The 27,196-nt window shown below is 45.3% G+C and overlaps 1 protein-coding gene across 44 annotated transcripts in view; it reads left to right on the forward strand.

Moving 5' to 3' along the window:
* Nucleotides 1-27,196, forward strand: part of LOC118217872 (neurexin-1a-like) — a 310,125-nt gene that overhangs the window by 273,173 nt on the left and 9,756 nt on the right. For 31 of the 44 annotated variants that reach the window (XM_035399988.1, XM_035400000.1, XM_035399997.1 and 28 more), the window contains one exon: nucleotides 21,849-21,936. In XM_035399988.1, the coding sequence (XP_035255879.1) occupies nucleotides 21,849-21,936 (88 nt within the window). The remainder of the gene's footprint in view (nucleotides 1-21,848; nucleotides 21,937-27,196) is intronic. The other 13 variants (XM_035399994.1, XM_035400009.1, XM_035400003.1 and 10 more) reach the window with 1 other exon arrangement.

Raw genomic sequence — 27,196 nt, forward strand, 5'->3', positions numbered from 1 at the left:
CTGGCCTTTGGAATGGAGGAGTTTCTGCTGCAAGGTATTCTGCTCTTGCTCAAAGCTTAGAAGCAGAAGGCTGCACGCAGAACACAACTTTCTGCAGGAGCGACTGCTTTTCCAAAAGGCCGAGGGGTAAAGGGAGGGGAAATGCCTGACTTCTGGGCTTGATGGACTCTTTGTTTGAACAGCAAACAAATTCAGCGATTTCCCTCGTTCGATCATGGCTTTCCAGGTGTGGCTGGGAGTTTTACTGAACTCTGATGGTTCAACAGAACGTACTCATTCCACAGACCCCCCAGTGTCTCTCCTTTCTCACCTGAGCGGCGGGCGCGGTCTCGCTGGCCGGAGCCGTTCGACCTCGCAGCGGCATGCGGTGGGCTCTATTCCCAGACTCTCGCCGTCGTCCCCTTCTTGTTCTCGCACATTTATCAGCAGTAACGGGCCTTCAAGGGACTGGCATTCAGCGCCGTCTGAGAGATATTCTTGCAGGAGACGGAATCTGGCACTGGCTGCAGACTCAATGAGCCATGGAGTCTCTTCCAAGGCGCCGCTGATCTCTTCAGCTGCTCTACTCCTTGCTCTGACAGCACTCTCCTCCAGACCCAGCTTGAATGAATTTCACTGATTCACGAGCACTTTTGAAATAAGTGCGCGGTGCCTCTCTGTGGATGCAGTGCTGAGAGCTGCAGTCTCTCTGAGCGAAATAACCATTGTGTCATGGGCTAGCGAATGATCCGTCTATGCAGGAAGGGAGTGAGAGATCTACCTGGCAATACCCCTCCACCGATAGGCATTTGTGATTGGAAGAAACAGACACTTTAGCCAGGCCGTGTGTGTGTGTGTGGTGCAGGAACGTGCAGTCAGGCTAGGCAATATAGACACAGGGCTTTGTGCCTGCACTATATCACCTGACCACTCAGTTCTGTACATAGGAAATATTACCAGGCACCTACTGGCAAAAAAAGATCTAGTGGACAAGACATATAGAAAGGCCTGGCACTTATTTGCCTTTAGGGGCTTGTTCTGCCCAGTGTCTTCCAAAATGCACACTTCCACTGGTAGTTATTTGTATTTATGAGATACAAGGGTTATCACGTGCAACCTACTTATCACATGGTTCACATACTTAATCTTTTTGGCTGGATTTTCACAGGGAAATCAATGCCTAACATGCTTGACTGTATGTTCCTTCTACAGTGCTGGAGAGTTCTGTAGAGATGCAGGGCTAAGTGTCTTTTATTTTTTTATTCTGAAATTCACTTTTCTACTTGATATTGGAAGAGGGGAGTTCTGAGCTGTCCATCATACCTTCAGCCATTTAGCCAATCAAAACAAAGAATGTAACCTTGGGTGAAATACACAAACTTCAAAGTAATTTTTTTTCTTCTTTCCAATTCTCCAGCATAACCAAGGCCACGGGTTTGTGATCATGCTCGCTTCTGACAATGGATGTTATTTTCATTGTTTCTTTTATCTGCCGTGTTATTGACCCAAGAACTGTCAGCGGTGTGAAAGAAAATACCAGTGTCAATGCACGTCAGCCTCGTCTCTCGGTCCTCTCAAAAGAAAGGCTGCATTTATTAGTTTGGCATCAGTTACTGGCACTATAGGCCCATGTCAGATTTTTTTTTCTGTTGTATTACTTACTATTTTTCCATTCTTATTAAGGTTATATCAATGCATATGTTTAAAGGAGAGATCGCTTCTGCTTCACTGCCTCCAGTAGCAGGGTTGGGTTGGAGATTGATATCGCCATACTTTTGGGAGAGGAACTAATATGTCACCACGGACGCCAATCTGCCTGATTTGAATTTGCAAAGCTTTCCAGGTCTTCTTCCAGCAAAAAATGATTCTTTTGAAGTCTAGTGTGAGGTGTAGGTTCTGCCTCTTCCAGGTTAAGTGTAAAGGTTGAAGTGTAATATCAGTGTTAAAGGGTCTGCTTCTTCCAGTGGCCTGTGGGTAATGGCTGACCAGACACACAGAGAATGTACAATAAGTTTACAATGAGCTGCATGCTCTGAAAGATTGACTTGGCAGAGATGAGGCATTTTGGACATTTTCATCATTTCATTGGCATTTTCATAATTTCTGCACAGGGAGAAGTCAGAAATGGATTTTCAGTCACTTTAAAATGCTCAAGCCCTGAGGTTGCAGTAGGTAACTGTGTTGATTAGACTGTTGCTTTGCATGCTTTTAAAAGAATTCAGAAAACATTACATTTGCTTCAATGTGAGGAATGCTTTATTTAACACCCTGTTGAAGAACTTTAGTGAAAATAACTCAATTCCAGTAGTGTTGTATCAGCCACATTTGGATAGATATGTTTCAGAGCTTAGCTGGGTTCAAGGTGTGAAGCTTCAAAGATAGTGGCTTTATGACAGGTTATTTATCAGTGGAATGCTCCTTTAACATAGAAAACAATTCAGTAAGGTTGAGCCTTCACAATTCAGTAAGGTTGAGCCTGGTGCTGTGAACTGTCATGGCATGTTTGAAGACATTGTCTTTTACGTGAGAGTAAACTCACAGAACAGACTACAGAAGGATGGATGTTCATGAATACTTCATATTGACTGTGGGGTTTCTTGTTTGAATTTTTATTTTCGGAATAGTGAAACATGTGTAGTATGTATACCAAGCAACCTTTAATGAGGAACATTAGCTGTTTCCTTGTTTTGGGTTGCATCACTCTTCAAATCAAAGGCACACAGTCTGTTTGTTGCCCCACATAGACTACTTTGTTCTAAGATACTAAAAGCCCAAACTTCTTTCAGACGCGTTGCAGTTTTGCTCCTTTGCAGTGAAGGAAAACTCCAAAGAATTCAGCTCATGGACTTTTATTATTATCCTGAAAGTAATGTGTAATAAAGACATCACGCCTGTTCCACGGAGGGATTTAAAGTTTAATATTTACTTGTCGAGCAGTCTTTTAGCAAAAACGAATATGACAAGGTGAGGTGAAATTCCTCCAGTGACTTCAGTGTTGTCTCAACATTTTGGCACTCTTCCCTCTCTGCCATGTCCCCACACACACTCCTCCCCATCATTTCTTGAGAGAAATTAGCATGCATCTGATGTGTGTTTATTTTGTATGCTAATAGAATTCCTTATAATGGCGGGAAGTCTCAGTGGTTTAAATAATAAATCAATGCTCTGCCAATGTATACAAGTGAAGACTTGTAGAACAGACACCAGTTTCACATCTGTTACATCTGAAAATATTTCTCTGCAGGAAACGTGTTTTCATCTGACACAATGTTTGTCTCACCACTCTCTCAAGCTTAATTCATAAATGAGATGGATTCTGTCTTGAGCTGAAAAACATTCCGCTTGGAAAAATAAATATATTTGTATATATTAATCACGGTTGTGGAGCTGGAATTAATCACACTTGGCACAAACTAGGTCAGATTATCCTTCAGTTGCTACAAATTCTCGAAGGGAGTCAGCACATTCATATTAGGAATGGCACATTGCATTGGGTACCCAGACTGAAGAAATACTTCAACTGGAATGCCTCAGCAGTCGCTTACGTTTTGAGAACAGCAAAAAAGGTGCGGCAAAGAAACCCCCATGAGAAAAATCAATTACCCCTTAAAAAAGGAGATGATCAATGGCAGCATCACTTTCCCTCAAGCCTTTACCCAATGACCTTGGGTATGTGTGCCAACTCAAATATGAATCTCCACAATTTGGGGGGGGGGGGGGGGGGGGGGGTGTTTTTCCAGATGTGATGTTGTGTCTTTGTCTGCCATGGTGCACACATTCCGCATTGCACCAGAGAGTAATCAGAGTTCCTTGGGTCTTAGTGCTTGCCCTCATTTCATTTATCCAGACTGTTATATAAGACAAGCATTGGTCTCCCATAGTTCTATAAATATAAGCAGGGTAAATATACTAGTTTGCAAGGAGATGTTATGCTGCGTCTCGGTTCTGCAGTTGCAAAGTTGTCTTTGTAGATTTTGTAGATTTGTAGATCCCACCTAAAGTTTCCGAATGCTATTTTTTTATTTTCAAATTGTTTTATATTCAACCATTGCTTTGAATATGCAGAACCAAGTAATTCAATTTTTTCAGCATGTATGTACATGCGTAGGTGTATCTTTTCCATTGTATGTTCCTGAGCAGTGGACAGGCTGGCTTCTATTTGAAGAGGTTACTGAGCTTGAACTATGAGGTGATATTACTTCAACATGTGAGGATTGGGGGATCAACTTAAGGGCGATCTGAAAATAATATGCAATTCTACACCCACAATGCAAAACGCTGGCAGCCCCACCCCAAACTCTGAGCTCCCGCCTTGTGTTTCCCTGGAAACCTGGCAGTTTGCTTTTTTTCTTCTTCACAATGAGTGATCCTGGAGAATAGTGTGAGTGATTTAAAAAGTTTGTCGGCAAGCCGAGACACCAGGTTTGCTTACAATGAGAGCAGTTCCGGTGTTGAAGAAACTGTTTCGCTTGGTTGGCTGTGTGACAAGCAATTCCTATTAACAGGCATTAACTGAAAAGAGAAAAAAAAAGAAGATAATCAGAATCCCAGATCAGTAATTTCTCATTTAGCCCGCTCAGCTTTGTAAAAAAGTGGCATGTTGAAATGAAAACTACGGGTGGTCTTCTGAAAATAAAAACAAAACAAATATAAATCAGGAAGGTACGTGACAAGGATGGGGCAACAGAAGGAACAGCATGAATTTATCACAGAAAATTCCTCTGAGTTTGCATTAGCATCTGGAGCCAGTCAAGATCCTGTCTTATGTGTGCAGCTTATGAGATTTTTTAACTTAAAGTCAAAATTCAATTACAGCCATGGTATGTATATATAAAGTGCAAAGCCACTGATACTTTCTGGAAGGCGTATATACAGCATTCCAGCTTGAGTTAAATTGTCTGTTGACCAGATAATTGAAACACTTGATGTGAAATGAGCCTCTGTGTTGTGCAATGTTTACAGAGCCATTTGCTGTTTAAATATGCATAATTAAGGTTCCCTAGTTAGTTAGTTAGTTAGAAATCTATAACAATCAAAAAATAAGTAGTTTTTTGCCCTTGGCTTGATTTATGCTGTTGTTTGAGCATTGGGCACACTGTAAGCCCCACCCCTGTCTGACATCACAGCAGCTGCAGTAAATCTCCAGGGCTGGGGTCTAAGGGGCGGGGCCCGGCCCAGGTCCAGGCATTCAGGGGCTCACCTGGGCCAGAGAGGCACAACATTGACGGATGACAGTGGAAGTGATGTCAGAGACCTGCAGAGCCCCTGCGTCGCGACGGGCACTCCAGGCGACAAGCCGAATCCATCTCCTCGTCCCCAAGCCTTCCAGAGCTATTAATAAACCTGCCCTTCACTGCCACACCCCCCCCCCTCTCCCCCTGCACTCTTCCACCAGTTGACTTCAACTTTCTCTGCCATTTAAAAGTCAAACATTGAAAACGACATCATCAGAGAGAATGCAACCACTAGCAGTCTGTCAGTTATTCCATCTTTATTCAATGGGTGTGTTATGAGTAGTGCTTTCATTCTGGTCTCCCCGATAGCTGGAAACCAGATTGTCCTACATCAGGCAGTGGGTTGAAAGCAGAGCAGTACTACTAGGGTGACTGTACTTTCTATTAAGACGGGCCCAGCTTTATTTGCCGAATCAATGAATGGATGAAGTACCCTGCATTCAGATAACTTTATAGCATGTTATTGTGTAAATGAGAAACCTTTCAGTGTTTTGGTGCAAAACGCTTCAGAGTGTAAATGAGAAGGTTTGGTGTTTGGATGCGTAACATTCCAGAGTGTAAATGAGAAGGTTCAGTGTTTGTGTGCATAACACTCCAGAGTATAAATGAGAAGGTTCGGAGTGGGAGTGCGTTACTCTCTGTGTGGAAATGAGACAGTGTGGTTTTGAGATCACTGTCATCATTCATGTCTCGGTGTCAGAATAGGAAAGTGCATATCACTCTCATTATTTACTTTTTTGGTCCCTTTCAGCACCTCTGTGAATGCTGATGTATACACCACTGTTTGCTGATGCCAATCCCCACCAAAACTTCCCAGAAGTCTTGTATATTTACACATATATTTCTGGTGCAGTGTGTTCTTTTGTTCAAGAGATTTCCCCTCTTTTGTTGTATCAACATCAAACACTAGCCTATCTGATTCAATATTAATATGATTTTTTTATATTATTCTCATACTTGTACATATCTTATAAAAGTTGTCCATTTTAAGTTCTAAGTCTTGTTAAAAAAAATAAAAAAAACATTCATCTGTGATAATGGGGTTGAAAGTACAGTCTGAATCTGAATATGAATGAGGCTCATTCTGGCAGATTTTCATTTTGAAGCCATTAGTTGAACATAAAAACCCACACAGCTTCCCGTGTTATGTTATTAAAGGATAACATAATGATCCTGGCTCTATTTTCTGACCTTTTTACAGTTCAGATAGTGTTAGAGTGTGTTGAGAGGGTGTTATTCTAATACCAAATTTTCAAATATTCCATCCCTGCGCATTCAACTTGATATAATGTACAAACACACACACACAAAAGTAAGTTTTCTTCAAGGCTTCCAACCAACTGAAAAGCAGGTCATGCAGGTATAAGGTGGAATATTCTGGAGAGGAATCGGGTACAGAATATGTTGGAAACTGTACATTAATTCCGCTCCCGATACAGTGCCTGCCCTCCACTATGGTAATTTTTTCCACTTCTTGGAGGACTTCAACATCCTGCCGCTTGTGTTTCCTCAGCCATTGCACTGGTGTTGTTTTTCCTTGACTGGACAAATCAGAGCAGATAAATTTGAGTCCTCCTGCTCCATGTGGGACTGAGGGGGGTTTCAGGTTGTGATTGGCAGTCTTTTCTTTTCCTCCCCACTGTCTCGCTCAGGGTTTCTGTTACGACATGGTTTCTGATCTCTTTTGAAGCAGTGTATGCGTACGCCATTTTATATATTTATTTTTGCGTTTTGTCTTTTCCTTTGTCGCGGCATTGAATAAGATCCCTTTTTTTTAAATGTAAGGCAGAGCACGAATCCCTCCCTTCCTTGTGTGACACGCTGTGAGAGAGAGTGTGCACGCGTTCCTTTTCTTCTTTTATTTGGTTTAATTAATCCTGTGGTATTTGTTTGGTTGGTCTGTGTCCCTCAGTGGTAGTGTTCCACTCTTTCATTATGTACATGACATCAATAATTCAGAGTGCTGCCTCTATCCCTGCGTGTGATTAGTGACTGCCACAGACAAATTGTCTCCCCTGTGGTCGCCCGTGTTGCGCAGCGAGCGGGGAATAGCGGGAAAACGAGGAACGCTGGCATGGAAATCTGTCTGTTCGCTGTCTGCTTGTGTGTCACTACCACAGGTGATGAGCTCCCTTTTGGTTTGGGATGGGGAAGGCAAAGCCTGGGAAATAACAGAAGATAGAAAATAAAAGATGGAAAACAGAACGGGGAAAGAAAAGCGCATGCAAATTGGGCGGAGGAGGGGGGGGGGGTGGTTACCGCTGATCCTGTCTGTCGTCCTCACCTGTAATTCCTCATCATGTAGCTAATGTGCCATAATTGCTAGGAGTCGAGCTCGGCAGCGCGTTTGATGTTGTAATGCGGGGTTGTCCTCGCAGAGCACCGCGGGGGGGAGGGGAGGGGAGGCATCGCTGGAAGGTCTGTGCATGCCCCCCCCACCCTCCCTTCCCAAATACAGAATGTTCCACTCCGCTGCCCCAGGCCTGAGCCTTCAGCACACCCCTGATCCCGTGACAGCGCCCGCACACGACTGGCCGGCACTGCCCCACTCGCCTTCCCTCCCTCCCTCTCTCCCTCCTTCTCTCCCTCCCTCCCTCCCTCTCATCGCCGTCGGTGTGCCAGGCACTGATAGGCTCTGTTGATGCGCAGACAATTTATCTTCCTCACCTCGTACCCGGAGTACCAGTTCTCCTGTCGCCGTTATCGATTTCAAAGGATGGACTAAACTTCCTAGTGTTTCCATTAAGGTTCTGAGAAAAGGGAGGGGAAAAAAATGAAAGAGAGGAAGTCAGAAAAGAGAGGACGAGAGAAGGGGGAAAGAAGAGAGGGTTCACAACAGCCCTTGTAAATGTGACTGTGGGAGCAGGCAGTGGTTATGCTGCTGTGTGTGTGTGTGTGTGTGTGTGTGTGTGTGCGTGTGTATGTGTGTGTGTGTGTGTGTCTGTGTGTGTGTCTGTGTGTGTGTGTGTGTGTGTGTGTGTGGGGGGGGGGGGGGGCACTGGGGAGGAGAACGAGTGAAATGGAGCGCAGTTCTCTAGTGATCTACTGTCTAATTGCGCCTTTTGTTTCTGTACTGGTGAGCTCTGTCAGTGCCCCATGGTATTTACCATGTGTGATCAGCTATAAGCTGCATGTGCTGCCCAGGAAGCTAATCTTTTTTCTTATTTGTGGCATGTCATTTCATTATCCCTTCCTTCCTGGCCCTTTTTTCCTGTCCTTCCCGCACATTGAGGTGAGGTGATAATGGACTGTAGCAGGTGCCTTTTTACACGGATGTTCAATTGGAAAAAAAAAGCTGCATTTTTCTGAAGTTCTTGTGAATGGGGGGGGCGGGGGGGTTTGTATGAATGAGGGAATGCGGGGGACTCTTCAGCGAGGGGGGGGGGGGGTTGAGTTGTGGGACTGCGCGCATTGCATCTGTCTTCATGAGAGGCCTGTGCCCAGTGTGCACTCCCCCCCATCCCCCCCCCTTTCTCGTTTCTCTCAACGCAGCCTCTCTTTTTTCCAGTTTTAATTAAGTTCAATCAATGGAAGGCGTGTGCTTGCACTTGGGGCTCCGTGGGGAGAATACTGAGAGGGGCCCTCCAGCGCCGTGCTGTGCTGTAGACTGAGCTCATTGAGCTCGGGGAAGTAAGCAGGCATCAGAGACCCGATATCAGAAGAAAGGAGGAGAGGCTCACCTGGACGGTTTTATTTACTGCGCGCGACCACGGCCGGGGTTTCCGCTTAAAATAAACGGCTGGATTCCCCAAGGGGCCCAAAGGCCACCGGCCCTGGGGGACTGCCGGGGGGGATGCGGTTAATTTTGTTTTCTGATGGGTATAATGTGCCCCGGACACTCCCCGTCTTTCCTCTTTCACGTGTTCCTCAACAAGCCTCGTGGCTTTGCTAAACGGAAACGCCTCTGGTTTCGCGCGTCGTGCGCCCTTGATGAATATTCACACCGCGCGTCCCGGCGGCCGCGCCGAGAGGCGACATGAAAGGACGGGGGCGTGCCGTTAGCGTGCGCCGCGGGAACGCCGCAGGAACGCCGCGGTGACCTCGCCAGCTGTTTTGGGAGGGAGGGTGCGCTTCGTCTGTTGGGTTTTGCGGTTGGGAGTGAATCCGGCGTGCCTTAATTTCAGCAGCCTTACCGTCTGCTTTAGGGCTGCGGATGCAGCTGCTCTCGCAGTGGTTGCGTACAGCAACACGCCACAACAGTGGAACAGTCTATTGTTCTCTCTCTCTCTCTCTCTCTCTCACACTCTCTCTCTCTGTCGCTCTCTCTCTCTCTCTCTCTCTCACTCACTCACTCACTCTCTCTCACACTCTCTCTCTGTCGCTCTCTCTCTCTCTCTCCCTCACTCTTTCTCTCACTCTGTCTCACATGCTCTCTCTCCCTCCATAGCCCCCCCAACACGTTTAGGTTCTTAAACGCACACCGTTGTCCTCAGAACAGCACTCAAACTCCTGTCTGCCAGCACAGTCATAGTGAACAGGGGGCCTTTGTTCCTGATTTGTCATTAAGATTTCATACAAGGCTGTTGCCATGGTATTATCATTGAAAGCTGACACCTGGCCGAATGTGCCATCATTAGCAGGTCTGTGTGCAGGTTGGGGTGTGGTGTGTGTTGCTTGATTTTATGGCAGGTGTTACTAAGCTCTTCAGTATGATTGCCAGTTGAAAATAACACGTTAATAAGAATTATTATTATTATTATTATTATTAATCATTCTTGAAAAATGGAGAAAGAAGATATGGATATAGTTGGCTGGGCAGCATGTCACAGCATGCATGAATGCGCATCCAGCATTGTTGTGATACTGTACTATTAATCAAAGTTTCATCAAAATAGATTTTCTTATATGACCCATATTTTTTCCACAAGGTAAAAATAATGCCACACTGCAATTTTTATTGACACTTTTTAAATTAACTTTTATAATGTGCTTTTTTTAATGGGCTGTGAAAGATAAATGGTGCAAGATCATCATTACTTTATGTAAAACTAAATTTAATGGATTTAATGCTTTGTGAGTGTACACTAATGTTTGTACATGTATACGTCTTTCCCTGATGAATATTTATTGACTGATATATTTATTATTTCTTTTACACGTAAATAGATTATTTACAATAAAGTGTGACGTATTGTCATGATTCTCGTGGATTTTGATTTGTAGTTCTGATAATAGATCTTTGCAGATATGGTGGTTTTTATTGCATATTGCATGTACATGTGATTTATGTGTGTTGTGTGTGCGCGCGAGTGCGCACGTATGCGTGTGTGTTTCTGTGTTCCAGCGTTCGTACACACAAGCTTTTTAGAAGGGGGGCGCTGCAGAAACTGGAAATGCTTTTGATGATGGTAATTCCCTCTTTGTTGTCATGGTGTCTCTCCGTGTCTCTCCGAGGCTGGGCTCGGTGGCTCAGTGTGGTCGCAGACGCGGCCCGTGGTCCGAGCTTCCGTTTCAGATAGCAGGCGTGTGGCGGTGTGCAGAGCGTGGATAGAGCCCGAGGTCGCCGTGTGGAGGCGGGGCGCGCTGCAGTCAGAGAGCAAATGGAAATAAAGCAAATCCCCTGCAGTAACCTGTACCGGAATGAGCCAAGAGAGATAAGAGAGTGAGCGCTGTGCGATGTGCTTTTATATATATGCGAGACCCATTTTAAGCCACCTGTTTTATCGCACGAGCAGTGTGCTGAGTGCTGTGGAGGTGAGCGAGGGGAGAGAGAGATTTCACCTACGTAACCCAGGCTCAGCGATGATTGCTGTTGCTCTGGTGGGTCACGATTGCTTATCATGATGGGGGTATCCTTACAATCACAGCGTACTCAGAAGTTCCTGATAACTATTCATGCCTGAATGTGCTCACTCCGATTTGTTTTAAAGTCCGAGAACAAAATATGAATGTAAATGAATACATAAATGGCTACATAGCGCTTTTAGCCAAATATCTATGTATCTAAACAGACAGAGAGACAGACAGGCTGACAGCAAACATTACATCTTGCTGGCCTGAGGTTCTCCTGGATTTCAGCACCTAATAGAGATTTAATTTTTGCATTTTGCACTACATTCTGCAGTTTCAATTGCAGTTTCAGAGACGTACCAGTGTGTATCTACACTTATAGATACTTTATTTTGGAATTTATTTATTATCAGGATGAGCCCCTTGACATGTCACGTCGAGGGTGTCCTACAATACACAAAAGTTACAGTTCAATGGACAATCGATATTTCAGATAGACAATCAGCGTGCTGATTGGTATTATAGCTGTTATAACTAATATTACAAATGGCAGAGTAAACATTGCAGTTCACCATACCTTTGCCACTATCCAAGCCTTTTTGTGGAGCTCTCCATTCCTTCCATCTCTGAAGCCAACTTTTAAAAAGTTCATGTATTTTAGATGCACGTCATGTCTTACACTGGTTAAACAGCTTATAATGTAAAGTAGCAAAGAGAAGATATCTGGTATGCATTAGCCATAGACATGCCTATCTAGCCACATCTAACACATCTATCTTCTTTTAAAGAATACTGTTCCATGTTTTGTAGAGTATTAATAGATTACTGCAGTACAGCCGAGCGGCAGGCTTTTTATTTTTTCTGCAGCATTTCTTAGATGCAGCTCACTGATTTGGTATTTGACATAAAATATCCCTTGTGAATAGTATGACTTGTGAATATTCAAATTCTAATGAATGAATATTGAAGAACAAACCTTTGACTCTCTCTCTCAATCCTTTGTCTATTTCTCCCTGTTTCTCTTAATGTTCGATGGCGAGAATAAAATAAGAAAATCACTTGCTGATTCTGACAGCCGTCAGTTTGAAATTCTATCACGATTTTAAAACAGGTTGCATGGATCACATTTGAGAAACAGCCCAAAAACACACAGGGCAGTTTGGGGAATGAATTTGATGTGTTTTAAAAGCTGTCTACAGGATATGGTATTTTGCCGTAATGGGTAGCAGTCAGATGCTTTGTGAATGCAGAAATGTGTCGCAGTACATTGTTACGAGTTGTGCTTTGGACAGATTATGGTAATCGTTTATGGATTTTGTCATATTGATGTCATATTCCAACCCTGGTCCGTTGGTGCAGGGTGGCCTTACCAATCCCTCATAATCGATCACATCTGCGATCAGCTCTTTGAGGCTTCTCATCGAAGGGAAAGGAGCCAGGCCACGACGTGTGGTTAAATGGTAGCACGTGATCAGGAAAACGGCATTTTTTAATTAGCATCCGCCTAGCCATGCAGTAATGCATCACTTCAATTAGGCAGAAAAGGCCATTATAGATTCTTACTGTTTTTTTCAAAGAAAATTTTACTTAGGTCTTTTATTACCTTCTTATGTTCTTGTAAACATGCCCTGCATACTCTATTTCTTTCTTTCTTTCTCTGAAAGTCTGAAAGTAGCATGGCATCCTTACTCACATTGAGTCTTGATTTTCCATGGTGTTTAGCCCGCAGTAGCAATGTTTCATGGCCTGGTCCATATACTGTAAAAACTAGAGAAGTTTACTTTCAAAACTTCCTACCAGCTTTGGTTATTGTTCTCTGTATTTTTATATGTAAGGATTTTATTTTTGTTTTTTTTGCAGGGGCAAACATCGAATACTTGAATGAAAAAACAATATAGAATGGAAATGACTTTGGGATTGTGTGTGTGTGTGTGGTGGTGTGTGGATGGGGGTGTTAGAGCAGCAGGTTGCTTAGATTCACATGGGCGTCTAGCTCAGCTGTGCGGTAGAATCCTTTGTGGGATGATGACATCAGCCGGAAAGAGTCTCCTTCCCCCCCCCCCCCCCCCCCCCCCCCCGGTGTCCCCATTTCCCTCCCCTAAAGACGGAACACTCCTCTAATTCCTTACCGTTTGCTATTAAGAACGTCAGGCAGTGCTGATGATGAATATTAGTGTGAGAAAAACATTTCTTAGAGGAGAGATTTTAAATAATTAGGGATCCCAGTGATTTATTTATTTATTTATTTCTTCTACTATGAGGAATTCATTAAGCAACTGCTGGGGAGTGCAATACTCTACACACACCAGCAATAATGAAAACCAAGACTTGTTTACAGTCATGCACATCAACAAACAGTTTCTATTTTGGTTGGATTGAATCCGGCAGAGAGTTCATTAATGACTCTGAAATATTAATGTGCTCACGTGGTGCCGGCGGTGAGAGGAAGCTGGAGACGAGACGGGAGCAATCAGAGCTCTTTGCCTGAGCGGCCATTTAGGGCACTTCAGATACGCGCACACCGCCGTCCTGCCTGGCTGGGAGGGCGGCCGCGGACGGACGCTCGGCGCTACGCTAAGAGGCGGCGCTGCGCGTGGCGGTCGGATACCGCCGTCTAGCGGTTGGGGGGTGGGGGGGGGTGGTTTTGGGAAGCGACAGCGGCGGCGGGAAGATTCATCGCGATGGGGACGCGCAGGTGTCAGGGGAGGGAGCGGGCAGGCGCGGATTGTCAACTGTCCCGTGTCTCATGTACTAATGTAGAGCCCCGGGCTCAGTGCAGCTGCTCAGCTTTAAATAAAGAAGAGCGCCATTCCCAGAAAGACTGAGGGGAGGACAACACCTCGTCCCCACCGCAAGACTGCTTGTCCTGGCTGACCTTTCCATTCGCATCGTTAGCATAAATAGCATGAGCAGAAATAACCAGGCACCTGCACTGTGTGTAGCTCTATGTCTTTGCTAGCATTGAGCTCCTTTTGTTAACTTTCACATTGAATTGGTTTTTGAAAAGCTAGCCTTATTTGGCAGGGCCATAATTGGATTTCTTTATCGTTTTAATTATGTGAATTATATGTCTGGTTGAGCTCTGTGTCTGTTCACCGTGTATTACAGTCTTGACTGAGCTGAGTTTCGTGGGGAGATGGGGGAAGGGGGGGGGGGGGGGGCGGCGGTTGTGGGAGCTATCACTAGGCAACAGCCCCTTGTGTAGATTGTGAGGGTGACTGTGGAATGCGCAATGTGAATAGAGTGCGGAATCGGAACACCTAAAGAAACTGCGTTCTGTTGTCACAGGGTCTCCCGGGACCCGCGAGGGTCCGCACAGAGAACGGAGAGAGCGCAGAGCCCCGCAGCCCTACATTATTCAGTGGAAATTTATTGAACATCGAGTCCTAAATTATTCACCAGCATTGACCTACTTGCACGGTGTCCAATTAGATACTGGAATGTTGTCGGGTGTTTTTTAAGTGTTTAACCGATACCACCATGCTAAGACTGCAGGCTGGGACAAGGCAGCCGGATATTTGTTGTGCCTCTTTGTGTAAGAAAATGGCTAATGGCATAGTGTTTTTCTATCCCGTTTCTTTCTTTTTTTTTCTTTTCCGAAATAAAATAACAGAATTAAAGACCTGAGGCAGTCTAGCTGGCTGTAGAATTGGCTCAGAACAGGTATCTGGAGAACTTATTAAAGAGCTGCAGCAGAAACTGGTCTAGGTCTCTAAGGCCTGCCCACCCCCTTTCTACTAAAATGACAGGGGGCTGAGCCCCCCCCCCAGCTCTCTTTCTCTTTCCCTTCTCCCTCTTTTTTAGCTTTGCCTTTTGGTATCTCTCCTGCATAAAGGTGTCGAAATGAAGTGGTTCTCAGAAGCTGGTGTACCATATATTTAATGTGTATATGTCTAAAATTTTACCCCCAAAGTCAAATATTGGCAATTTTTGCTTTCCTCTGGTTTCAGTGGAGCACAGCTCCATGATAGCACCGGTGCAAATATATTGCCACTGGTTCTGTGGGATATAAAGTTGTGTCGCGGACCTTTTGAGGAGGACAGAGACAGAGCTGATCATGGACAGAGAAGCGGCGTCATGTCAGTAAGCCAGCGCTGACGTCAGGGCATCCCTGGCGAGCTGTGTCTATGTAGGACAAGCTCAGCCATAATGGATTGTTCACGAGGGCCTCTGGTTCCTTAAAAAAGGGAGATGGGGGTGTTAGCCTGTGCCGGCGAGGGAAGCTCTGCTGTTGTGGCACATTTCTCAAGTATGAAATCAATAGGGTGCTGAGGGGAGAACCGCAAAGGGAACAACCCAAATTTAGCCACAAAAGCCCACCGCAATGACCTTCATTCCTTTCTCTTCTTTTATTTTTTTTTCTTTTGGCTCTCATTGCCAGTTCTCCGGACAAACTCTAGGTTAGGATACGGCCGCTCTAAATGTGAATTTTCCAGTGGCCCGTTGACTGTTCGCAGCAAGCTACTGTCGTAGCTGGGGCCCAAGCACACCGCTGTAAGGCTCTAGTAATGAGCACTTTCACTGACTGAGCCACTCAGGAATGATCCTTAATGTGGCTCAAAAGAAGCCGAATAGCCTAGTTTGATCATTGAGCTTTTTATGTCCTCATGCAAGAGGGCATCCTTTCTCAAACTTTTCTTCCAAATGGGTGGTGAGAGAGAGAGAGAGATAGAGAGAGATAGACAGAGAAAGAGAGAGAGAGAGAGGAATTTAAAAAAATGTACCGATATTTCCTTGCGGAAAACAAACAGCCGCTGAGTTATGGAGCAATACCCCAGCCTCACACCCTGCCTCTAATTAGGAGGAGAGCAGGTCTTGATTGGCAGGGCGGGTATTGGCTGTCTCTCCTTCTCTCCGGAGATCAAAGGGGAGAGAGTGAATTATGAACTCCACTCGAGGAGAAGTTGTAAATTACGCTTCGCGGGCCGACCTGGGACTGCTGACGGCGGTGCTCCTGGACCGGGGAGGAACTCCAACCCGGAGTTCGGCCGTCAGTCCAATTAAGAGGGCGGATTATCAATCTCGGCGGATCGAAAAAGGGGTACGTGACAGGGTTCGAGAGGAGGCGGCCTCCTGTCGGAAGAGAAACTGTGTGCGCACGTCTTCCGCGGATGACTCAATCATCCGGAAGGGCCTTCTGATTACGTACCGTACCATAAGATTTGCATTCCGAATCTCTCGTGTACTGTGAGCTTACAGTAGGAAGTAATGAAATCAATGAGTTGTTTTTTTTTTTCATTATTTTAACGTGTTCCAAGGGTGAGGGAGACACACTTGAAGTGGCATATTTTGTATTGTGAACTTCGTTGAAAAAGCGGATAAAGTTTTCAATCCATCTTCCCTTGGAGCGATGGCCTGTGTGCACTGCCAGTCTAATTATCTTTGAGCCTCTGTGGCATCCGATGTTTCTTTTCAGCTTGAAGATCACACCACTGAAACAGTTATCAAGAATTGTCTCCATTGAGAAATGAGTCACCTCTTATGTTATATATGACAAAAGAGCCATAAACCTTCACCGTTCCTGGAAAAAAATAAACGGGAGCAAAATATAGTCATTTTGAGACAAGCTGAGAGCTTGGGTCAAGAGAAGCCGGGAGCAGCCGCGATTGCTTCCGACTGTCCTTTTTTTTGCCTCAAGATGGGTTACCACAGCAGTCCAGGGGCTTTCCATCACATGTAAAGTGCATGCTGTGCGAGTTCACTGCGCTGTAGTGTAGCACCATGGGACTGCTGTACATCCTGTGAAGTTAAAGGCGTTCTGCACTCTTTACGAACGCACACCGTGATGGCTACGCCAACGAGGGGTTTGCCTTCGGCAAGAGCTGGCTTGTGAACGCCCAAGAAAGAGCGAGCGTTACAGCGGTTGGGTGGGGGAACTGTCAGCAACAAGGAAAAGCTCAACCTGAAGAGTGCATCATTTAAATGAGATAATTTAAATACATTTTAATTCATCTTGAATGTTTCAGGCATGTGATCTCAAAGTGAAATGTTGATAATTTATTGTGGCACATTTTTAAAGAAAATTTATCTGATGGGCGGTATATTTCACGATACCATCCATCTACCAAAAATCCAGAGGTATGAAGTTTTGGCAGGACTGGTAAAATATAATTGAAGTGGAAACCCATCTGGAGTCAATGCTCTGAGACTCTACTCTTTGTAAACAAGACTCTACAAATAAAAGGTTTTGTTTGCATATCACCTCATGGACATGTGGGCAAAAAGCAAAGACCTTCCTCCACAAGTTTCCTTACAAATCTTTTAATATCTGTTTGTAATTCCACTGTATTTTGAATGCAACATTAAATATAATTTTGTATCGCTTTTATGTAAAATTACAATGATGGGCGGGTGGGCATAAATATGGATCCAAACATGTCAAAACCTTAGTGGGTAATGAGCAAATTAATAGAGTCTTAAGTCATTTGACAGATTTTTATTGAAATATAGTATTGTCACCAAAGGTCAGAGAGTGAGAGAGTGTTCTTTTGCTGTGAAACATTGGTGGTAATTGGCTGGAAGAGTAAGGCACCATCAGATGTGACACTGTCAGTAGTTTCCTTCCAGTCATGCAGTATGCCTCACACATACCCAGAATTAAATTGCCACAGGTAAGAATGACCCAGAGCAGGACAGCTGCATGCTATGAATCTGTAATATTATTGAATTCTGACCAGGTCAGGACCGCATCAAAATGTTGACCTACACGCTAATCCCAGATGGCAAACTTGCACCCAATGGAAACTCTGCCCCTCCGGTACTTATTTATTTATTTTGCTTTACGGCCTTATTTTTCCCTCTCTGAGAAACATCCATGCAATCCTGGGTCGTATTTTTTGATAAGCCGGGTCAGAGATGTGATTTGGTTGAGATTAAATTGTCACACAGGCCCATGGACACAAATAAATTGCAGGACTGTGGGCCCTGAAGTGTCATAAGAGTCACCCCCTTAGTCTACAGACTGATAGGACTCCAGGTGCTGCATTTTTAGGACAGGCATCGCTGGAATCTACAAAATAGTGAAGTAAGGGAAATGTTTCTCTGAAAGAAACCAGTGGGGCCCACTAGTTGCTCATGCAAGGAAAATTGCTTTGTAGCTTCTGGAAAAATATATAATTTTTATCAATAATTTCTTCTCACCCAAAATATTAGAATAGTTGTACAACAAGAATATCATTTTATATTGCTGTTCTCTTTTCACCCTTGGTTTAGGGTTCTCGCAACGTTTGAAGCAATTATGATACCGTAGTGAGCAGAATCTACACCACAGCACATTTAATAACAGAAAGTAAATAATAAAGGTTTTTCAGGGAATAGCAGTCTCATTTTCAGTCCTCAACAAACCAGCCTATTTTACTATGTTAACACATTGGGACACTATTCACAAGTGTCCTGTCCAGAAAGCATTTAGATCCAGATATTGGATCTCTCCATGGATCGAACCCCTGTTAAAGAGGGAGGGACTCATTAAGCCCTAGCCCAATTTTCCTCATTAGAACAAACCCAGGGGATTTTTACATTCGTTTTTTTTCTTCTTATCATCAAAAGCAGAGCAATTCCCAGAGCCTCCTGGTCTAGCAACCTGTGAAAAAGCTTCTGGAAAAAATATGGCTTGAAATATGAAACTTGTGTTGATAGTTAACCTACATCGGGAAGGTTCTGCCTTACCTCTTGGCTCCGCCTGTGATTAAGGTGGAGAGAGAGAGAGAGACAGAGGGAAAGAGAGAGAGAGACAGAGGGAAAGAGAGATGTATCGATTCACGCGCCTCTTGCCCGTCATTATGGAGCGCCAGGATCTCCCGCCAGGAAAAACAAATCACATCCGCGGAGTGATGAATGTGGCACTCCGAGATCCGTGCACACTCTGCCATCTGGAGAACCGACGCCATGCATCAGCTTCGCGCAGCAAATTACATTTAGACTTGCACGGCCACCTCTGGCTGCAGAGAACAGAGACGCTTTAAGAAAAAATGCATCAGACCCGACCCAAAATCACCACTGCTCGGTGGCTGCTGCTAGGGGAATGTATGTCCAAAAAATGAAATAAAATGTACAGCTCAACTATAGATGGACGCTGCTCTCCTGGGTGAATATTTTGCTAACGGTGAAAACTCAAACTGATTCGCTCAAGAGTTTAAGGCACGAATCCAAAGCAAGACAGAATAGCGACTGTAGAAGTCAACGAATGGAGATTTCTAGTTCAAACTGCTTTATCTTCAGCTTCATTTCAAAACTTGCATCAGAAGCTGTTTAATTGTGGATGATACTGTGTCCGGGAGCTGCTTGTCTGGCACATCCTGCGGAGAAACTGGGTTCCAGTGTGCGTCATTGGGCCCCACAGTCTGGTTGTGTATCTTGCATCCGTGCTGACATTGGCTAGAACTTTGACCATCTTGATCTACTTGTGCCATCTGTGGCTGAACAGCAATACATGCAATAACTTAGCTGGAATACAGAGTTTAAAAAGAACCTCAATACAACAGGCTATTCCAAGTTATCAGTAAAAAAAAGTTTTGAAAGAGACACTTTATCACTATGACTTGATAAGCAGGAGAAACACATTTCAGGAATGTTTATCTATCGGAATACTGTATTTGTCCTTATAACCTAGCCTTACCGCTCCCCAACCCTAATCAAGTCCTCAGCCTGTCAATTCTCAATTTTCAGGACTGCAAATCGGTTGGGCCTGTTTCATTATTTATCAAAAAGACTTGCTCTTGAAAGTGAAATGAATTCATCGATCAGCGCCCCGGCTGTCGAACGCATGAATATTTGAGTGTTGTCGCACCCCCAGGAGGACTGCTTTGATGGTTCTCCTTATTAATACTGAAGGCACATTGTGGAAGTCACTCAGTCAATTAGCGAGAGTGTGTGTGAGTGAGAGAGACGCAGTGTTTTTATGGAACTGCCAAGTCATGGCCACATCATCTGTGGGTCTGCTCCATGTTCTGACACACCGGGTCAGATATGCTGTAATTTAATTTAACATTGTGGAGATTAAAGCTCAAAGGAAGTCAAATGTAAGCATCAATGGAGAGGAACCAATTGACCCGCTGGCTGTTTTACCTTCGGACAGATCAATACTGATGTAATCCACGGGAGTTCACGTATCATTTCAGGAGCACGCTGCTGCTACATCAAATCCATCTTTGTTATGTCTGTGCATACGGATGGCCTTTCTGTTTTTCCATGGTGTAAAGTAGTGTGAAACAGCTGTTGGTTTGAGGCTAGCAGAAAAAACTTTATGCCATTCAACCCTGCTGTAATCTTCTGTCTTGAAAACACAGTAATGTCATTGTGTGCAGAATAGAATGCCACTGTTATGAAATAACAGCTTATAAAAGTAGTTGAATTATATTAAATCGTGTATAATTAAATTGAATTGGAAGGAGCAAAACCAATGTGTGCAAGGAAAGGTCTGTGTGGCGGATGAGAGACAGACACCAGGTTTATAGTGGAAACCCCCCCCCCCCCCCATTATACACTTGCTCCCAATGCAGCTTCAAGCAAGGGGGGAAAGCCCTCATTCAGCTCTGGCCCATATGAAACGTACACAGTGTACTGTGTGGCGTTGAAGATGGTAGAGTGCTCTGAAGAAATGACCTTTACTGCCAAACTTGATCTGATTGCCCCTGGCAAGAATATGAAAGATGTTGCTGAGTACTATTTTATTCTTTCATTTTCTTTCTTTTCTTACTTGCCCTTGTCCTTAATTCCCAGACTCTCCATTTTTATATAAGGCTAGTCCCGGAAATAAAAAGAAGTGGGGTGGGCGAGGCACAAGTGGGTATTGGATGAGTATGTTGGTGCGTATGGACGGAGTGTAGCACAGTGGGTAAGGAACTGGGCTTGTAACCGAAAGGTCGCAGGTTCGATTCCCGGATAGGACACTGCTGTTGTACCCTTGAGCAAGGGTACTTAACCGAAATTGCTTCAGTATATATCCAGCTGTATAAATGGATACAATGTAAAATGCTATGTAAAAGTTGTGTAAGTCGCTCTGGATAAGAGCGTCTGCTAAATGCCTGTAATGTAATGTAATGTACAGATTAAGTGTTTGAAGATAATGTTTGGAGATTCGGGGAGTACTGATGAAGTGTTTGAGTTAGCATGTGTTTGGATAAGGGTATCGGAACAAAGTTGCTCTCAGGTTTTAATATAAAAAAATACAACAGAGTGTTTGGAATGAGGGTGCAGTTAATGGCTTGGGACTAGAACACATGGAGATGTCCAGGGTCATGGCGAAGGCTTTTATAGGGCTGTGGAGGATCAATATACACTTGCATGAGCGTCAAACAAAACAGCGCCGTCCTTCCCCTGGAGTGGTACTTTCGCTTGTCTCTCTAGTCATTTGGTGGAGTAAATGCACACAGGGGAGAGGAGGCTTTTATTTTTCCCCAAAGTTGCCAGTGTCCATTCGTTCTGCTATCGTCTAGTCAGCTCTGAACAATAAAAAAGCCGCCTCTCTGCTAGAGTGCCATTTATCATTTTGCTCGCACTTAGTTGGGAAATAAGAATTATGAGAGAAAAACTTGAAGAGAAGAGAGAAAATACTGTTGATGGCACTGGAGTGGACTGAAAACAAGCTGTAAAACTCTTCTCCTTAGTCTCTTAGGATCAGGGGTGAGGAGTCTGAGAGCACTGATGCTCCATAGTTGTCTGGCTCTGGTTTGTTTTTTTTTCTGGTTTTTTTTTGTGGCGTGTTGAAGGAAGTGGGTGAATCTGCTGACTAAGCAGTAAAGGTAAAGACTGGGCTAAGCGCGGTTCCAGTTGTGTTCTTTGTGAAAATGAGCTACGGGTTTGCCTGGGTTTGGAGAGTGCGAGGCTCCTCCTCTCATCCAGAGCCTTGTAGCTGGCGGAGTTCGACACGGCGTGCTCACCCTCTCCCTCTCTCTCCTCCCGCAGACCACGGATGACCTGTTGGTGGCGTCTGCGGAGTGTCCGACTGACGATGAGGACATAGATCCCTGTGAGCCGAGCTCAGGTGGGTTAGGTTAGTCATCTCTTTTATTACTACTTCTCCCTGGGCGTGTCAGTGTCTTTATGTGTGCGTGTGTGTGTGTGTGCGTGTGTGTGCGTGTGTGCGTGTGTGTGTGTGTATGTGTGTATGTGTGTATGTGTGTATGTGTGTTTGTGTGTGTGTGTGTGTGTGTGTGTGTGTTTGTGTGTATGCGTGTGTGTGTTTGTGTATGTGCATGTGTGTGCGTGTGTGTGCGTGTGTGTGTGTGTGTTCACAGCAGTATTACAACACCAAAGGTCAATTGGCTTCTCACCACTGTTTTTAGTGTCACAGTCTTACTGTTGTGCGTCTAATGGATTTCCTGGCCTGCACACTACTCTAACCTTCACCACACACAGCCATGCTGGTTTCTAACCCTCTCCACAAGCGTCACAGCCAGAGCATGCCCTGATCTTCTCCGACCAACGGCACGGGCAGGAGCACGGGCAGCGGCCCGCCCCTGCGTGACCATGCGGCGCCCGTCCGACGCTGACCGCGCGGCCCAGATTAATCCTCTGGCTCCCCGACCGCTCTCCGCGCGGGTGACCGGAGTTTCGCAGCGGTCATTAATTAGCGAGTGACACCTCACCCTGAGCCGGGAGCCGTTGTGTCCGCTCTGCTCGAAAAGCGCGGCGGCGCGCGGCGGCTCCTCCAGCGCGAGCGGCGGGAGCCTGTTCGAGGCGTCCGCGACACAGCGCCCGCTCTCCAGAGCTCCTCGCTCTTGTCGAAACGCGCCGTGTGAAAGTCTGCATAATTACCCCGGCGTTCTGCCCGCGGATTAATCCGCGATTAAGCCCAGACTTCACACGCTCAGGTGAGCGCCGCCGTTTCTCGGCGGTCCTCGGAGAGGGAGCGCTCTGGCTTCCGGAACGTTCCAGATCCCATACCTGAAGTTCCACCTGTCAATTTTCATTTTGAGCCGTGAACAGAAAGGGTTGGGAATAGGAACTCCTGTTGTCAATTTGATGCCGAAGCTTAAAATAGCAACTTGTTAAGACTGTTGCAGTCCGCTGCTGTGGGCCTAGGAGGGAAAAGCCACCGTGCCTCGCCAAGCATTTAAGACTCAACAAAACGCCGAAGCACCATTTCGACATGTGTTTATGTTGTTGTTGTTAAGCTTCTTCAGGTTTCTTGGTCTCTTGTTGCTGTGGATTAGTTTCCCTTCTCAGACCCAACAAATTAGCAAAACAGAAAGTGCACCAACCAGAGTCTTTACCGCTTATTCTAGACAAAGGGGATTCCTTAATATCAAGAGCAGATAAATTGTGAAAGGGAGAGACAATTAAAGACTTAAAGCCCTTTTGTTTTATCTGTCTTTATTTTGTGGCAACAAAGCTACAATCAAGCAAATGAGTGTTTTTGTCTTCTGTAAAAACTGGTAGTTATATGACCTGCATTTGGTCTCCAGAGAGAATCAGCGCTTCGGGCATTGTGGAGTGACCCACGAGACCTGATCCCAGCTCCTTTTCGTGAAACAAAATGCGTACTTCCGCTTGAGTATGGTGCTATGAAAATAAACAAGCAAGCAAATATAAAATAATTTAATAAAATTTAATAATTGCGTTGAACAAGGAGTTCTGCTGAAGGAACGCCTACTGTAATGTAAAATGCAAAATGCTCGTAGACCTTTACTTTGCAAAAACTCAGAGCAGCCCTTCACAGACAGTGGCCTTACGATACCTGGAACCTCTAAGGTGGTGAACACAGGGCCCTGATTTATATCTGCGTTTAAAATAATTTACACAGAGAGATCAGGGGGTCTGAACCGATATCTTGGTTAGCTCAGGCACGTATGGAAGACTGTGTCCACTGTACTTCAGCCTTGTCATCTTTTATTGCAGAAAGGGCAGACGTCTCTCCACGGACGAGACGCACAGCCTGTCTCTTTTTGTTGAATAATTACACTCTGACACTCTCAATCAAAGAGAATCTAGTTAATATCACAGACTTGTGAGGTGACTTTTGAAGGATTTGCGCAGGTGCCTATCATGGAAAGCATATTTCCTTCATCTTTCTTTGTCGTTTTTTTTTTCTTAGCAAGGATATTTTAACTGTCATTTCTTTTTTTTTTCCCTTATAAGGAGAGCAGGAGACAGTCTTTCCTCCTTTGGTATTTTTTGCTTTGTTCGAACAGAAGAAAAGCAGACAGCTTTAGATACAGTAGAGAATAGACAGCAGTGGAAATGCCATGGTGGGGATCCAAGCCCTTGCCCATGTGGGGGTAACCACATATGGCTCAATGTGGTAACCACAGTTGGCAGTCAGACTTCTCATAGCAACTTATTTTTTTATGCATCCTCTGTTTTACCTGACATTCGGAAAAGGCCAGATCCCTTTTCAAAACGAGCAATGCATCATGGATTGTTGCAGGAAGTGGGGAGAGGGGGGGTGGAAAGAAAGAAGCGTGTCAACAGTTGCATGGCAACGACACTGCAGTATCTTGAGGGGGAGGATACGACCCTGACGGTTGACCGTCATGCTGTGGAGACCCCCCTCTGCTCCAGTCATGGCTGACATCGAACACCAATCAATTTCTCAGGTGTTTTTGTCCCCTCACACCCCACACGCCCCCCTGTAGTGAGTCAGCGGCATGGGCAGTAATCTTCACCAGCCTGACGATTAGCTCACTCTGCAGCAAATTGAATCTCCTCCCTGACCCTCCATGTGGGTGATGAGATCCTGGCTTCAGCAGCGCTGGGTCTTTGAAGGGGGGGGCGGGGGGGGTGGGGGTGGAGTGGAGAGTGAGGAAGCGATATAGTCCTGCGCTACTCGACTCCAGGTCCTGTGGGCCGCAGTGTCTGCAGGTATCTGCTCCAACCGTGCACTACACCACCTGACTTCATTAATTACATCAGCTCCTTGTTCCAGGAAGTAAGCTCATTAATGAAATCAGGTGTGTAGTGCACGGTTGGAGAGAATACCCGCAGCCACTGCAACCGACAGGATCTGGTGTAGTTGAGTAGCACGGGTGTAATGTCTGTGGGGTGCAGCAGTAGGAGGACCGTCTTTCCTCTCTCTCTTGCTCTCCCCACTCCTCCCCCATCTCTCTGTCCCCCACTCTAGCTCTGACTCCATCTCTATCTATCCTCCCCTCTCTGCCCCCCTGCTCTCTCTCTCTTCCCCCTATCTCTCTCTCCCTCTCTTTGCTGGATAGCTGCAGGGAAGGTGACAGCTCAGCCCGTTGGGAAGCCTGGCCCTGGAGGGCTGGAATAACACTGCCGCTTGATCCAATTGGACCCAGAGCCAGGAGTCTCCCAGTGTGCCGAGCGGCTTACGTTATTGAGTTATCTGGCCTGGAAAAAAGAACAGAAAGCCAAATTGCAGATTTCATTTTCAACAAAGAGCAGGACCTGCAGTACGCTTCATGAGGTGTTTGACAAACTGGAGCAGAGCTTCCTAACAGCATGAAAATCTGCCTCTCCTCTGCAGATATTTTTTCTGCTCCGTCTCTTTTGTCCTGTGCTACTTTCCCTAGTCTCACTTCAGAAACAGCAGAGAGAGATGCCTGCCGGCACGCTCCACTGTTGCCTTCACTGGTTTTTCACACAATGTTATCGGATGCCATTTTTCATCCACTCAACCATTTTTCTTGTTCATGTCCATGTCTTTTATTTTTTCCTATTTCTCAAAAATTTTCCACTGGTGGCAGACATCCTCTGGTGGTTTGGGAGGGCAAGGAAGTCAGTCACCCCCCTGGCTTCTCACTGTGCTAGCAGCTAGCTAAGCAGCCATGGCTGCCGAGCTGGAGGGCTGTGCTGCTGCCATCAGTGACATCACAGGCGTGTGATCGAAGCATCGCAAATGACCATTTGGGAGTGACGGTTTTACCCTTCCCCCTGAGAGCAGCTGTGCAACCAATCCTGTTTTGCCTCACAAGACCACGGCCGCAGTATATTTAATCTGGCCCAGGTGTCACTGCTTCGCTCAGTGGTTTAACCGAAAGTGTTCTGGCTTAACACAAGGGTGGCTTGAGTGGGCAGGAAACCATGCCATCGCCCCTTCAGGTGCAGTAAATAAATCTCTCCCACACCGTCTGATTGGCCAGCGTGTCTTTCCACTCAAAAATAGTATGAACATCCTTTTTCTCCACAAGGCTCCACAAAAAAGTTTTCATCTGCTCACAGGGCTCTCAGTTCAGGTCAGTGACATCGCTGCAGGTCACACGTTCATGTTTCCAGAATGGTCTTGGCCAGCACTAGAGCTCGGTTTTGTTTGAAGGGTCTCTTTCCTTTCCTTCGTGCGTGATCATGATCATATGGAAACAGCTCCCATTGGCGCTCCGCAGACCGGCTAGCGGCTGCACTTCCTCCGCACGCGCCGGCCTTACGCTCGTTAAAGCTGTGACTGTAGCAGCTCACTTTAATACCCTGCAGAGTAAACGGGGCCGGCCACCCCCCGTCCCTATCCCACGACCGTCGAGCGCTGCTCGGGTCTCTGCCCACGGCGTTTTAGCGAGCCGTTTCTCTTGCGGCTGCCTCGGTTTCTTCCGCTTGCTTTTGGGCAGGTAAAGGTCAGCCATTTTCTCTGTTTGGGTTCTTCTCTTTTCTTTTCTTTTTTCTTTCCATTCCTCATCCAGCAATGTACAGTGGGGTTTTCAGCTAGAGAAGTGTTTGACATTTGTGCTAATGTGTTTGTTTTATAAAAAGAAAAAAGAAAAGAAAAAAAACATTTAAGAGGGAAACCGATTAATCACGTAACAAATGGCAAATTTCATCTTAAGATGAAGGGTTATGACAGGCTGGCACCCCATGCAACAAAAAATGATTCCGGCAAGATATTGTTTTAAAGAAATGTCGAGATTAATGAAATAATCAGTGCATGCTGGTGGCTGGAGAGGTCATTGCCCACACATAATAGGCTATTTAATCATTCCCAGCATGCACTTTGGCTGTTGGTGAAATTCGCTGTGGAACTTATAGTCACCATGTTAATGCCACTGATTCTGCCTGTGAGAGACCATAATGACCCGATAAAATGCACAGAAAGGTAATCAACATATTGTGTGAAGGATATATTTATTTTATTTTCTAGATGAACAGTTTACCGGTGTGTGCAGTGAGAAAGCTGTGCTGTGCATTGTTTGGAACCGCTTTTGTGCTGCCATGATGAGGATCGTTCCAGCATCTTGTCTCGCTGGTGCCTTTCTGCACTGCAGTCGCTGACGAAACCAGGCAATTTCCCAGTGGCCTCTGCCAGTTAGCGTCTGAAAAGTTTGAAAAATTTGTAATTGCGTTCGTTTACGTACCGCCCCCTT

Source organism: Anguilla anguilla, chromosome 18 (genome assembly GCF_013347855.1).
Source record: "Anguilla anguilla isolate fAngAng1 chromosome 18, fAngAng1.pri, whole genome shotgun sequence".
Classification (NCBI taxonomy): domain Eukaryota; kingdom Metazoa; phylum Chordata; class Actinopteri; order Anguilliformes; family Anguillidae; genus Anguilla; species Anguilla anguilla.